The sequence below is a fragment of the Thalassophryne amazonica genome, chromosome 4 (assembly GCF_902500255.1).
Source record: "Thalassophryne amazonica chromosome 4, fThaAma1.1, whole genome shotgun sequence".
NCBI classification, from domain to species: Eukaryota; Metazoa; Chordata; class Actinopteri; order Batrachoidiformes; family Batrachoididae; genus Thalassophryne; species Thalassophryne amazonica.
Genome location: NC_047106.1, coordinates 84,862,249 through 84,877,576, shown reverse-complemented (window position 1 = coordinate 84,877,576; position 15,328 = coordinate 84,862,249). Strand labels below are relative to the sequence as shown.

General features: G+C 40.5%; 1 protein-coding gene and 1 long non-coding RNA gene across 2 annotated transcripts in view; one reads left to right on the top strand and one right to left on the bottom strand.

Annotated features, from left to right (window-relative positions):
• Positions 1–835: 835 nt before the first annotated feature.
• Positions 836–1,920, bottom strand: LOC117508429. The gene is made up of 2 exons (XR_004560090.1): positions 1,785–1,920; positions 836–1,677 (listed from the first exon to the last, which is right to left on the bottom strand). It is a non-coding gene; the product is annotated as an uncharacterized LOC117508429 (long non-coding RNA).
• A 55-nt stretch (positions 1,921–1,975) lies between these two features.
• The window catches only part of stard10 (StAR-related lipid transfer (START) domain containing 10), an 80,909-nt gene continuing 67,556 nt past the window's right edge, over positions 1,976–15,328 (top strand). Inside the window, exon 1 of the mRNA XM_034168190.1 lies at positions 1,976–2,271. Coding sequence (XP_034024081.1) covers positions 2,113–2,271 — 159 coding nt within the window. The 5' untranslated portion in view covers positions 1,976–2,112. The remainder of the gene's footprint in view (positions 2,272–15,328) is intronic.

Below are 15,328 nucleotides of genomic sequence, written 5' to 3'. Positions count from 1 at the left end.
TGTGTGTATGTCATCATTGATTTTCATAGAGCAATTCGTGACATTCATGAGACTCAAGTGAATGATGATAAAAGAAAAAAACGTGATAGCATGTCACATCACTGCAATGCCCTGGCATGCCGTACACAGCAGGTACATTTTAACTGAAAAAACGCACACCTTAACTCGCATGTGGCATGTGCTGGCCCGTTCAGATAGTAATTAAAGTGCACCCAAGCCAGCTGCTACTACGTACTGAGGATTTGCTGTTTCAAATATTCTAAATGTGCTGTTTAATTTTGTCTGAGTCTCTTCCAATAACCTCTTTAATAGGAATCCTTTTATTTTCATATAATTGATAATACTAAAACTGATATTTTGAAACAATATGAAATACTATATTCAAATAATAATATAAGTCCACCTCTTTGTACATCCCACCTTCAAACACAGCCTCATATGACCATCAATGAGAAATATACTTAAGCCCCTAATTTTCTATAGGAATACAAACTTCCTATGGGCACTGCACTAGAAAATCAAATCCATGTCAGCCTGTTCAGATACAGAGGAATGAATGGAGCTTTTATTGTAAGACTTGAGGTCCACAAATATGCATAAACAGGACAGATTAAAAGCTCTAAAAAATGTATTAAAAATAAAATCAGTTTAAATACATACATTTAAGCCAGTTCACTCTCAGCCTGGAATAACAGCGTGAGCAGCTAGGATTTGAATTTTCAGACTCATCCAGGCATTGAATAAACTTAAACATTAAGTTTCTTAAAAGTGCATTGAAAGTGCACACTCATGCAGCAACAAACATCTGACTGGCACTCCAAGAAGGATTGTTGTGGCATCAGTGTATGCAGCTTACAACCTCTGCCTGCTAGACTGTTTTGTAATTTAACCACAGATAGGCAGTGGTGTGCAATATGCTTTAAACAGTCACTTTCACTTGAGTGGAACAGAGACTAAACTTGCGTGCAATGTATTTGCCTGAGCATAAGATTACTTCTGTTCAGGTCATCATTCATTTGATTGGTTATAAAAATGACCAAGGTATTTATAAACCTTTTACAGACCAACACTTGTTGGATATTTGAATGCTGTAAATTTAAGCCATTAAAGCTGCTTGTTGGCATCATATTTAATATCATATTGGACACTATATTACAGAGCTGCTGCAAACCACCACTACTTGGACTGAGGATTACAGTCATCTGTATATATAAAATGGCTCACCTTTGCCTGTCATACGCCCAGTGTAACAGGCTCTGTTGTATACACAAATCAACACAAACAGTAAATTCCTCCCTGTCTGACACTATTGTAAATTCCAAAGGGGACCTATGTACTGCTGATTCGCTTACCAATATCCACCCCTTTTGGATTTTCATGAAACATTTCTAGTCTGCACAACAATTATTCACATAAATCCTATTTCTACACAACAAACAAAGCTACTTTTCAGGCCAGCGCGTCAGCACTGTGATGTACGACTTTGCGAGGAGCACTTGAAGGCATGACGGGAGGGGTGTTCCGTTGTAGCTCTCGATGCGGTGCTCGTCGATTCGGCCCGATTCCTCCTCCTCCTCCTCCTTTTTCTTATTTCCCACCGCATCTCCTCCGCCACCTGCCACAGCAACGACGCAGCGATGGAGAGCCAGTGCATATTATTATAACCTCATGGGAAAGCTATATTTCGGGAGGAAACAGAGAAAGAGAGAAAATCGCTGAGGGACAAGCGGAAACAGAAACATATGGTTTTACGTGAGGAGCGGCAGGTGGTCAAACTTACTCACCGTGCGTTTTGTTCGCTGACTTGGTTGTGAACTCTTGTCTGAATAATTTCGGGGCGCTCCCACCTGTGAGGCGGTGTGTTTGCTCCTCTCTCCGTGTGATTTGTGGCGCGCGGACTGCGGCGGGTGGACCTCCTCGTCGCGCGCACAGACCGTCAGCTCCTGGAGGAGGAGACTCAATTAGATAAGTTATTTGCACAGCTGTGCGGGACAGGAGCAAGTGCTTTTCGCCTGCCCTTCTTCTTTTTTAATTATATTTTCTTAATTTTCTGCGGGGCTCACAGTGTCTCCTTTGGGCCCAGTAGGAGTAATTTTAAAGCCGTTTTCGGACATGTCTGAACAATCCGTGACCATCCCGGACGACCGGGCGTTCGCCAGCTTCAAGGCGGAGTGTCTGAGCGAGGACGGCTGGCGTGTGACCTACAGCAAGGGGGGCATCATGGTGTGGACCCAGAAACTGGAAGCGGGCAACTCCGTCCACAAAATTAAGGTGAGTCCGTTTAACCATTGAGTACTTGCCAGAGCGGTAATATGGCGGTTGTTAGAATGAAAATAATAAAGTTGATCACTACAGTAGGGGAGACTGGGCACTGTTGTAACTCCACTTGTTCCACCGGGACTGTCCTCACCATAGACTTGGACTACAACCCCTGGCAATAATTATGGAATCACCGGCCTCAGAGGATGTTCATTCAGTTGTTTAATTTTGTACAAAAAAAGCAGATCACAGACATGCCACAAAACTAAAGTAATTTCAAATGGCAAGTTTCTGGCTTTAAGAAACACTATAAGAAATCAGGAAAAATAATTGTGGCAGTCAGTAACGGTTACTTTTTTAGACCAAGCAGAGGGGAAAAAAATATGGAATCACTCAATTCTGAGGAAAAATTTATGGAATCACCCTGTAAATTTTCTTTTCATCCCCAAAACTAACACCTGCATCAAATCAGATCTGCTAGTTAGTCTGCATCTAAAAAGGAGTGATCACACCTTGGAGAGCTGTTGCACCAAGTGGACTGACATGAATCATGGCTCCAACACAAGAGATGTCAATTGAAACAAAGGAGAGGATTATCAAACTCTTAAAAGAGGGTAAATCATCACGCAATGTTGCAAAAGATGTTGGTTTTCAGTCAGCTGTGTCTAAACTCTGGACCAAATACAAACATGGGAACGTTGTTAAAGGCAAACATACTGGTAGACCAAGGAAGACATCAAAGCGTCAAGACGGAAAACCTAAAGCAATATGTCTCAAAAATCGAAAATGCACAACAAAACAAATGAGGAACGAATGGGAGGAAACTGGAGTCATCTGTGACCGAACTGTAAAAAACCACCTAAAGGAAATGGGATTTACATACAGAAAAGCTAAAGGAAAGCCATCATTAACACCTAAACAGAAAAAAAACAAGGTTACAATGGACTAAGGAAAAGCAATCGTGGACTGTAGATGACTGGATGAGTCATATTCAGTGATGAATCTCGAATCTGCATTGGGCAAGGTGATGATGCTGGAACTTTTGTTTGGTGCTGTTCCAATGAGATTTATAAAGATGACTGCCTGAAGAGAACATGTAAATTTCCAGTCATTGATGATATGGGGCTGCATGTCAGGTAAAGGCACTGGGGAGATGGCTGTCATTACGTCATCAATAAATGCACAAGTTTACGTTGATATTTTGGACACTTTTCTTATCCCATCAATTGAAAGGATGTTTGGGGATGATGAAATCATTTTTCAAGATGATAATGCATCTTGCCATAGAGCAAAAACTGTGAAAACATTCCTTGCAAAAAGACACATAGGGTCAATGTCATGGCCTGCAAATAGTCCGGATCTTAATCCAATTGAAAATCTTTGGAAGTTGAAGAAAATGGTCCATGACAAGGCTCCAACCTGCAAAGCTGATCTGGCAACAGCAATCAGAGAAAGTTGGAGCCAGATTGATGAAGAGTACTGTTTGTCACTCAAGTCCATGCCTCAGAGACTGCATGCTGTTATAAAAGCCAGAGGTGGTGCAACAAAATACTAGTAATGTGTTGGAGCGTTCTTTTGTTTTTCATGATTCCATAATTTTTTCCTCAGAATTGAGTGATTCCATAATTTTTTCCCCTCTGCTTGGTCTAAAAAGGTAACCGTTACTGACTGCCACAATTTTTTTTTTCCTGATTTCGTATAGTGTTAAAGCCAGAAAGTTGCCATTTGAAATGACTTTAGTTTTGTCATGTCTGTGATCTGCTTTTTTTTTTCTACAAAATTAAACAACTGAATGAACATCCTCCGAGGCCGGTGATTCCATAATTTTTGCCAGGGGTTGTAGTCTTAATTCACTCAACTCATTCAGCCAGATCTCATTCCCGACTCCAAGTCTGTGGTCTCTGCCAACCCACAATAGGTGCATGTACGTGATTTAAAACTAAAACATGGTGGTTGGAAAGAGCCCATAGAGACCTTCAAAATTGTTTAAATATTTGTTCTATGTCACATAAGAAGAAAGGTATGAGCATTTGAAGGTCAGAAGATCTTGGTAATTTACATCTGTGTGCTTAAGGGAAAAACACCAGAAAGCTGTGACTGGTGTCTCATTGTTTACATTTCAAAATGATGGTACTCTGTCAAACCTAATTATTATCTCATTTAAATGTGATTTGCAACGATCATCATATAAACGCTGTCTTCTGACAGTAGTTTCCAAGCTTAAAAAAACCCTTGCTATTTCACCATGTCCACCGTCTTGCCAGCTTGACATCGGTGTTGCGGATCATAAAAATATGCATGCGAAGGCTTCGATCACCATCAAACGTCACAGAAAGGTACATAATCACATGAATTACATGTTCTATATTATTTGAAAACCGATCTTACTCACCTTTACGAGCGAATGTTTTTGACACAATTTTTCAATTCAGTTTTTCAGAGTTTCCTAACTTCTACTCATCACAGGAATACCATTTGAAAATGAGGTTGTAGGGGGGATTTCATCTACATCATATAGGGAGACTCCCGATTGTCAAAAAATAAATGCATTCCTCGTAGCGCGAGCACTCTTGCCTGGAAAGTCTCGCAATCCAGGTGCAGCTGATACAGCCACAGCAACAGACGCCATATTTAGGTCATACGCATGTACCTACCCAGATCCTTTTCTTACCTGCTAGAAACGAAGATCCAGAAGAATGTATATGTTCTTTTTGCAAAGTGGGGGCAATATGGGGAGATTTTATGGCAAGCCGTTTAAATATTTATTAGGTGACTATTCCATAGGGTGCCATTCCTTCCCGTTTAGTCCCGAATAGCAAATCGGGTGCATTTTGAAGCATCATTCCAGTGGAATGTAAACCACCAATCCATGTGTTATGGAACAAGCACTCAATCACACTATGTAGGGAAATACACGAGTTCTATACTGTATGTAGCATCCTGACTTCTTATAGCTAGAACATTTCAAATTTACTTTTAAAAAGTGATTTAAAACAACTTTTTTTCTGAGTGTCACCACTTTACTATCATGCATTACTGACTTTAGTATGGAAATCTGACTCACAACACTGTGCTCCCTGAAAGCTAAAGGCTCAGGGGAAAAAAAAAACTGCTCCCTCCTGCTTTCCACTTGCAATAGCATTGATTCTGAAGTAACACATATCTGTGATGTCATTTTGCCTGGGCAGAATGAGAGTTAAAGCTTTACAGTGAGGAAAATAAGTATTTAAACACCCTTATGGGATATAATCTAAAAACAAAATCCATAAATCACAATGTATGATTTTTTTTTTATTTATTTGTATGTTATTGCTGCAAATAAGTATTTCAACACCTGTGAAAATATTTATATGTAATATTTGGTGCAGTAGCCTTTGTTTGCAATTACAGAGGTCAAATGTTTCCTGTAGTTTCTCACCAGGTTTGCACACACTGCAGCAGGGATTTTGGCCCATTCCTCCACACAGATCTTCTCTAGATCAGCCAGGTTACTGGCTGTCACTGAGAAACAGAGTTTGAGCTCCCTCCAAAGATTTTCTGTTGGGTATAGGTCTGGAGACTGGCTAGGCCACTCCAGAACCTTGATATGCTTCTTACGGAGCCCCTCCTTGGTTATCCTGGCTGTGTGCTTCGGGTCATTGTCATGTTGGAAGAACCATCCACGACCCATCATCAATGCTCTGAGGGAAGGAGGTTGTTGCCCAAAATCTCGCAATACATGGCCTCGGTCATCGTCTCCTTAAAACAGTGCAGTCGTCCTGTCCCATGTGCAGAAAAACACCCCCAAAGCATGATGCTTCCACACCCATGCTTCACAGTAGGGACGGTGTTTTGGGGATGGTTCTCAGCATTCTTCTTCCTCCAAACGCGGAAAGTGGAAATAAGACCAAAGAGTTCCATTTTGGTCTCATCTGACCACATAACTTTCACCCATGACTCCTCTGGCTTATCCAAATGGTCATGGGCAAACTTAAGACGGGCCTGGATGTGTGCTGATTTAAGCATTTAAGCAGGGGAACCTTCCGTGCCATGCATGATTTTAACTCATGACGTCTTAGTGTATTACCCACAGTAACCTTGGAAACAGTGGTGCCAGCTCGCTTCAGGTCATTGACCAGCTCCTCCTGTGCAGTTCTGGGCTGATTCCTCACCTTTCTTAGGATCATTGATATGCCACGAGGTGGGATCTTGCATGGAGCCCCAGTCCGAGGGAGATTGACAGTCATGTTTAGCTTCTACCATTTTCTAATAATTGCTCCAACAGTTGATCTTTTTTCACCAAGCTGCTTGGCAATTGCTCCGTAGCCCTTTCCAACCTTGTGGAGGTCTACAATTTTGGTAGTTGGAGTCTTACTGATTGTGTGGGGTGGACAGGTGTCTTTATGCAGCTAACAACCTCAAATAGGTGCTTCTAATTTGGAATAAGTGGAGTGGAGGTGGACTTTTTAGAGGTGGACTAACAGGTCTTTGAAGGCCAGAATTTTTGCTGATTGGCAGGTGTTGAAATACGTATTTGCAGCCGTAACATGCAAATAAATTTAAAAAAAATCATACATTGTGATTTCCGGATGTGTTTTTTTTTTTTTTTTTGATTGTCGCTCAAAGTGGACATGCACCTAAGATGATAATTTCAGACCCCTCCATGATTTCTAAGTGGGAGAACTTGTAAAATCACAGGGTGTTCATTTTCCTCAGTGTATGATTTCACATGTCTAACATAAATGTATTTCAAGATATCAATAACTTGATAGTTATCTACAATAGCATTGTGACTGTCTATAATTCCAGTATCAGGTATCTACAACATCATTCTGACCAGTCATAATTCACACTCATCATTCATCTTCAGTGGTGGGCACAGTTCCGCTAATTATCAAAGATAATGTTTTCATTATCAGATTAGCTTTTCAGATAACTTTGAAAACCATTATCACACTATCTTCCAATAAGTTTTGGTCCCATAATTTTTAGACTAACGTATTTTGCAGACGTAGTAAACAAAGCTGAATAGTTAAAAACATTTATGAAATCTAAAATCAGTTGAGTACCGACCTGTTAAATGTTTTGTAGTAGATGCACAGTTCTATCCTCCATAAACAGAGGTGGTTCTAAAAGAAACCGCTCTATCCTCTGCAGGCAAAGGAGAACTGGTCAAAGAAAAGAAAGAAGGCTCATTTCTTTTGATCCCATACTGATACTCTGGCAATATCACCCAAGTCATCCAGAAGCATACAGTTTTAACTTATGGTTAAAATTTTAACCAAACTAATTTCAGACAAGTTATTTAAATTAACGTCACATCTGAAGTTTTATGAAGTGAAAATATCAGATATATGTTTTAGTTTTAAATTAATGCACTAACTTTGAAGGTTTTACTGTGGATATGCTGTGCCCAGCAGTGCATTATGGGTAATGCCACTGCATTCACAACAGAAGAAATGCATTTGAGACGCTCTGATCAAGCTCCACATGAACAACAGCAATAAACTCTTAGTATATTGCGCCTAAAACTCTTGTGAATATATTCTCTGGGTTTGTAGACGTTATTGTTTGTTTTACGTAAAAATGCCAGAAGAAGCTCAGGTTGCTTCTGCATTGTTTTCAACTGGAATCATTGCAATCGATTCCTGTTTATTTAAATTAAATCAATCTGTTTGTTGTGATTTAGCGCTATATAAATAAACAATTGTCCCAAGGCCCTTTATATTGCAAGGCAAAGCCATACAATAATTACGAAAAACCCCAACGGTCAAAACGACCCCCTGTGAGCAAGCACTTGGCGACAGTGGGAAGGAAAAACTCCCTTTTAACAGGAAGAAACCTCCAGCAGAACCAGGCTCAGGGAGGGGCAGTCTTCTGGTGGGACTGGCTGGGGCTGAGGGAGAGAATCAGGAAAAAGACATGCTGTGGAGGGGACCAGAGATCAATCACTAATGATTAAATGCAGAGTGGTGCATACAGAGCAAAAATAGAAAGAAACACTCAGTGCATCATGGGAACCCCCCAGCAGTCTAAGTCTATAGCAGCATAACTAAGGGATGGTTCAGGGTCACCTGATCCAGCCCTAACTATAAGCTTTAGCAAAAAGGAAAGTTTTAAGCCTAATCTTAAAAGTATAGAGGGTGGCTGTCTCCCTGATCCGAATTGGGAGCTGGTTCCAGAGGAGAGGAGCCTGAAAGCTGAAGGCTCTGCCTCCCATTCTACTCTTAAAAACCCTAGGAACTACAAGTAAGCCTGCAGTCTGAGAGCGAAGCGCTCTATTGGGGTGATATGGTACTATGAGGTCCCTAAGATAAGATGGGACCTGATTATTCGAAACCTTATAAGTAAGAAGAAGAATTTTTAATTCTATTCTAGAATTAACAGGAAGCCAATGAAGAGAAGCCAATATGGGTGAAATATGCTCTCTCCTTCTAGTCCCTGTCAGTACTCTAGCTGCAGCATTTTGAATTAACTGAAGGCTTTTCAGGGAACTCTTAGGACAACCTGATAATAATGAATTACAGTAGTCCAGCCTAGAGGAAATAAATGCATGAATTAGTTTTTCAGCATCACTCTGAGACAAGACCTTTCTAATTTTAGAGATATTGCGCAAATGCAAAAAAGCAGTCCTACATATTTGTTTAATATGCGCATTGAATGACATATATCCTGATCAAAAATGACTCCAAGATTTCTCACAGTATTACTAGAGGTCAGGGTAATGCCATCCAGAGTAGGGATCTGGTTAGACACCATGTTTCTAAGATTTGTGGGGCCAAGTACAATAACTTCAGTTTTATCTGAGTTTAAAAGCAGGAAATTAGAGGTCATCCATGTCTTTGTCTATAAGACAATCCTGCAGTTTAGCTAATTGGTGTGTGTCCTCTGGCTTCATGGATAGATAAAGCTGGGTATCATCTGCGTAACAATGAAAATTTAAGCAATGCTGTCTAATAATACTGCCTAAGGGAAGCATGTATAAAGTGAATAAAATTGGTCCTAGCACAGAACCTTGTGGAACTCCATAATTAACCTTAGTCTGTGAAGAAGATTCCCCATTTACATGAACAAATTGTAATCTATTAGATATGATTCAAACCACTGCAGCACAGTGCCTTTAATACCTATAGCATGCTCTAATCTCTGTAATAAAATTTTCTGGTCAACAGTATCAAAAGCAGCACTAAGGTCTAACAGAACAAGTACAGAGATGAGTCCACTGTCTGAGGCCATAAGATCATTTGTAAGCTTCACTAATGTTGTTTCTGTACTATGATGAATTCTAAACCCTGACTGAAACTCTTCAAATAGACCATTCCTCTGCAGATGATCAGTTAGCTGTTTTGCAACTACCCTTTCAGGAATTTTTGAGAGAAAAGGAAGGTTGGAGATTGGCCTATAATTAGCTAAGATAGCTGGGTCAAGTGATGGCTTTTTAAGTAATGGTTTAATTACTGCCACCTTAAAAGCCTGTGGTACATAGCCAACTAATAAAGATAGATTGATCATATTTAAGATCGAAGCATTAATTAATGGTAGGGCTTCCTTGAGCAGCCTGGTAGGAATGGGGTCTAATAGACATGTTGATGGCTTGGAGGAAGTAACTAATGAAAATAACTCAGACAGAACAATTGGAGAGAGAGTCTAACCAAATACCGGCATCACTGAAAGCAGCCAAAGAGAACGATATGTCTTTGGGATGGTTATGAGTAATTTTTTCTCTAATAGTTAAAATTTTATTAGCAAAGAAAGTCATGGCCATTACTAGTTAAAGGAATACTCAGCTCAATAGAGCTCTGACTCTGTCAGCCTGGCTACAGTGCTGAAAAGAAACCTGGGGTTGTTCTTATTTTCTTCAATTAGTGATGAGTAGTAAGATGTCCTAGCTTTACGGAGGGCTTTTTTATAGAGCAACAGACTCTTTTTCCAGGCTAAGTGAAGATCTTCTAAATTAGTGAGACGCCATTTCCTCTCCAACTTACGGGTTATCTGCTTTAAGCTGCGATTTTATGAGTTATACCACGGAGTCAGGCACTTCTGATTTAAAGCTCTCTTTTTCAGAGGAGCTACAGCATCCAAAGTTGTTCTCAAAGAGGATATAAAACTATTGATGAGATAATCTATCTCACTCAGAGTTTAGGTAGCTACTCTGCCTTGTGTTGGTATATGACATTAGAGAACATAAAGAAGGAATCATATCCTTAAACCTAGTTAGTGCTTTCTGAAAGACTTCTACTGTAATAAAACTTATTCCCCACTGCTGGGTAGTCCATCAGAGTAAATGTAAATGTTAAGAAATGATCAGACAGAAGGGAGTTTTCAGGGAATATTGTTAAGTCTTCAATTTCCATACCATAAGTCAGAACAAGATCTAAGGTATGATTAAAGTGGTGGGTGGACTCATTTACATTTTGAGCAAAGCCAATTGAGTCTAATAATAGATTAAATGCAGTGTTGAGACTGTCATTCTCAGCATCAGTGTGGATGTTAAAATCGCCCACTATAATTATCTTATCTGAGCTAAGCACCAAGTCAGACAAAAGGTCTGAAAATTCACAGAGAAACTCACAGTAACGACCAGGTGGATGATAGATAACAACAAATAAAACTGGTTTTTGGGACTTCCAATTTGGATGGACAAGACTGAGTCAAGCTTTCAAATGAATTAAAGCTCTGTCTGGGTTTTTGATTAATTAATAAGCTGGAGTGGAAGATTGCTGCTAATCCTCCGCCTCGGCCCGTGCTACGAGTGTTCTGACACTTAGTGTGACTCGGGGGGTGTTGACTCATTTAAACTAACATATTCATCCTGCTGTAACCAGGTTTCTGTAAGGCAGAATAAATCATGTTGATCAATTATTATATCCTTTACTAACAGGGACTTAGAGAGAGATCTAATGTTTAATAGACCACATTTAACTGTTTTAGTCTGTGGTGGAGTTGAATGTGCTGTATTTTTTCTTTTTGAATTTTTATGCTTAAATAAATTTTTGCTGGTTATTGGTGGTCTGGGAGCAGGCCCCGTCTCTACGGGGATGGGGTAATGAGGGGATGGCAGGGGGAGAGAAGCTGCAGAGAGGTGTGTAAGACTACAACTCTGCTTCCTGGTCCCAACCCTGGATAGTCACAGTTTGGAGGATTTAAGAAAATTGGCCAGATTTCTAGAAATGAGAGCTGCTCCATCCAACGTGGGATGGATGCCGTCTCTCCTAACAAGACCAGGTTTTCCCCAGAAGCTTTGCCAATTATCTATGAAGCCCACCTCATTTTTTGGACACCACTCAGCCAGCAATTCAGGGAGAACATGCGGCTAAACATGTCACTCCCGGTCTGATTGGGGAGGGGCCCAGAGAAAACTACAGAGTCCGACATTGTTTTTGCAAAGTTACACACCGATTCAATGTTAATTTTAGTGACCTCCGATTGGCGTAACCGGGTGTCATTACTGCCGACGTGAATTACAATCTTACCAAATTTACGATTAGCCTTAGCCAGCAGTTTCAAATTTCCTTCAGTGTCTCCTGCTCTGGCCCACGGAAGACATTTGACTATGGTTGCTGGTGTCGCTAACTTCACATTTCTCAAAACATTCGCCAATAACCAGAGTTAGATCCTCGGAGGGTGTGTCGCCAAGTGGAGAAAAACGGTTAGAAATGTGAACGGGTTGGCAGTGTACACGAGGCTTCTGTTTAGAACTACGCTTCCTCCACAGTCACCCAGTCGGCCTGCTTTCCCGACTGCTCGGGATCTGCCGGAGGGGAACTAACAGCGGCTAAGCTACCTTGGTCCGCACTGACTACAGGGGCCTGGCTAGCTGTAGGATTTTCCAAGGTGCGGAGCCGAGTCTCCAATTCGCCCAGCCTGGCCTCCAAAGCTACGAATAAGCTACACTTATTACAAGTACCATTACTGCTAAAGGGGGCCGAGGAATAACTAAACATTTCACACCCAGAGCAGAAAAGTGCGGGAGAGACAGAAGCCGCCATGCTAAACCGGCTAAGAGCTAGTAGCTGTGCTAAGCTAGTGTTTGGGTTTTTTTTATTCATTTTTTTGTGTGTTCTTTGTGTTTGTGATCCTTGAATTTACCCAGCAGCCCCTGAGGCGCCGACAATGTAATCTGATTGTGGCCGCGTCCAAATCAGTACTAATAGTTATCGGTTACCTATAATAAATAACTTTTTTAGCAGTTTATCGTCAAAAGATAACTTTTTAGTTATCTGATTAATGGGTATCGAAGCTAACCTTTTGGTTAGCTGTGCCCACCACCGCTTGTGTAGATATCTTGAGAGGATTAACTTTTGGAGCGAATCGGACAAAGCTCAAAATAGACAAACATGGTGCAAAAAACACATTTTTCTGCTTTATCTAACTGACCAAGAGGGCTAGAGAGATTATGTAAAGTTTCTAATGATCAGCAAAATATTTGATTGATTGGTAACAGGAGCTATCAGACATCCCAGTGTGCAGGGTTTGCATCAGCCCTCTGAAACTTTGCAACTTTGCAAATGGCTTTTGATTCAGGATCAGAATAAGGATCTGGGTTAGCGTATAAACTATGTAAAACACACACAAACAGATTTGGACAATATTTTCTCATCTAGACTATGACTTTGCTCACTTCAGGGAGTCTTGTGCAGCAGTGTAGTTCTGATGTGGTCCATATCTCATTTGGACAAAGCTCATATTCACAAAATCTATACAAATTGAAACAACAATGCGTCACTCGCTTTTCTCCTTATAACCTGTACACTGTCACTACAATATACCCCTGCTCATCTAAGTAAATCGGGATCTTTCTCACTGGTTTGAATCAGAATAGACTTTGATTCATTGATGCTGATTTCTCCATGCATGTGGACACAGGATTCATGTACCCAGAAAATAGGAGCAACTTTAGCTTTTGACCACTGTAAAAATTAAAATTGACCTTTGTCACAATTTTTTGCTGTTTTTAACACCATAACTCCATAACTTGCATTCATCAGTAGTCTAAACTCTACCTTTTTGGAATCTTTATGATCAGACCAATAATATGGTACACCTATCAATACGACTGGAACACTTTTAAATTTTGACCCCTGTGTAATTCTTCATTGACCCCTGTAGTTCATTAGAGGTCAGCTCCAGGATTCCTCCACATTTGAAAATAAATTAGTTAATTTAGAATGTGTGCCAAATGTAATGCTTTTATCACAGAAATGCATGCTTATTTTGCCTATCTGCTGCACTACTGGGGAAAAGTTGAAGAAGCTACCCTCACCGCACTCGTACCTTCGTTTAGGCTGGCTATGATGGCCAACAACTCTTTGGGAAGCCCATGAGTTCTCAAGATGTCTGAGAGACCAGCCTGGCCAACTGAACCAAGCTTTTTGTGAAAAAGAAATATGGCTACTATTTACACTGGTGTTCAGTAAGTACTCTCGGAGGTAGGATGTGATTGATGGTTGACTTCTTGGGTGTGAAATAGTGTTGGGGCAAATCTGATCCAGTATATGTATCGGGTTCCAATACCAAGGTAATTCATGGATCGCAATTTTCCGATACAACCTGTGGGGTTTTCCGATATAGGAAAACTCTGTGAAACGTCTGTGAACCACAAGTGCTGCCTTTACTGTAGAGGAGGGGAGGGGGAGGGGGTTTCTGAATGGAGTGAGTGCTGTATGTGAGACAACTCCGTTCGGGAGGTCCTTTCCATGGTGAGCAGCCGGCTAACAAGCAAGCACTGAGAAGTTCTGTTGCTGACATGTCCCATGATCACTGCAAACCCAAGACAGCAACGTCAAATATTTGCAAAGCCAGTGAATCGAGAGGTGGACGGGCCGTCAGCCAGGATAGGACGATTTACCCAGACTTACCTCAAATATGAATATATTAAGTACGTTTGTTTTATTTACTTATTTATTTATTGGTGGTTTCGTGTTGAGTTTTGTAAATGAGGAAATACTCTGATTGCTTCACGTAAACGCTTAATGTGTTCAAGAGATGAAACTTCAACCACTCACCCAACAATAAATACATTTAATTCTTTCACCAAAACATCAAATCTAAGTTTGCCTCTTAGATGTACCTTCTGTCAAATTTCAGCTGAACTTTCATGTCTTCTTTTTAAGAAAATCCTTCTCTATACCACTTCATCATTAAACTGTATAACTGGGGATACAAAATATCCTCATATAAAATCAACAATAATGATGATAATAATAAAGCAAACAGAGCTCTTGTATTGGAATAATATCAGTATCGGCAGATATTAGGGCTGGGCAAAAAATCGATTTTAAATAAAAATCGAGTTTTGAGTTCAAATCGATTTTGATTTTAGAAAATCGATTTTATTTTTATTTTTTTTTCTGTACATTATATTTGCATTTGCCACCAGTCGCTTTCCGTCGCACTTCCGTAGTGACTGCTGCTCAGGCAGCAGCAGAGCCAGTCCCCCTCCCCCTCACGTGCAGCACACAAACACACAGAGGCAGCGCCACACAGCATGGAAGAAGCAAACAAGCAGCTCCAGCCCAAGAAAAATCCATCTAATTCAGTCGTTTGGAATTGGTATGGATACTTGCCGTCTGATACGGAGCAGAAAACGCCTCGCTGCAAATTGTGCCTTAAAGCAGTTGCTGTCACAGGTAGCAGTACGACAAATCTCTTCCAACATTTGAAGCAGAGACATTTTACCGAGTGGGAGAAGTGTTGCCTTCAGCGCTATGAAGACCGTGCTGCTAGTACAACCCCTGGCAAAAATTATGTAATCACCGGCCTCGGAGGATGTTCATTCAGTTGTTTAATGTTGTAGAAAAAAGCAGATCACAGACATGACACAAAACTATAGTCATTTCAAATGACAACTTTCTGGCTTTAAGAAACACTATAAGAAATCAGGAAAAAAAATTGTGGCAGTCAGTTACGGTTACTTTTTTAGACCAAGCAGAGGGGAAAAAAATATGGAATCACTCAATTCTGAGGAAAAAATTATGGAATCATGAAAAACAAAAGAACGCTCCAACACATCACTAGTATTTTGTTGCACCGCCTCTGGCTTTTATAACAGCTTGCAGTCTCTGAGGCATGGACTTAATGAGTGACAAAC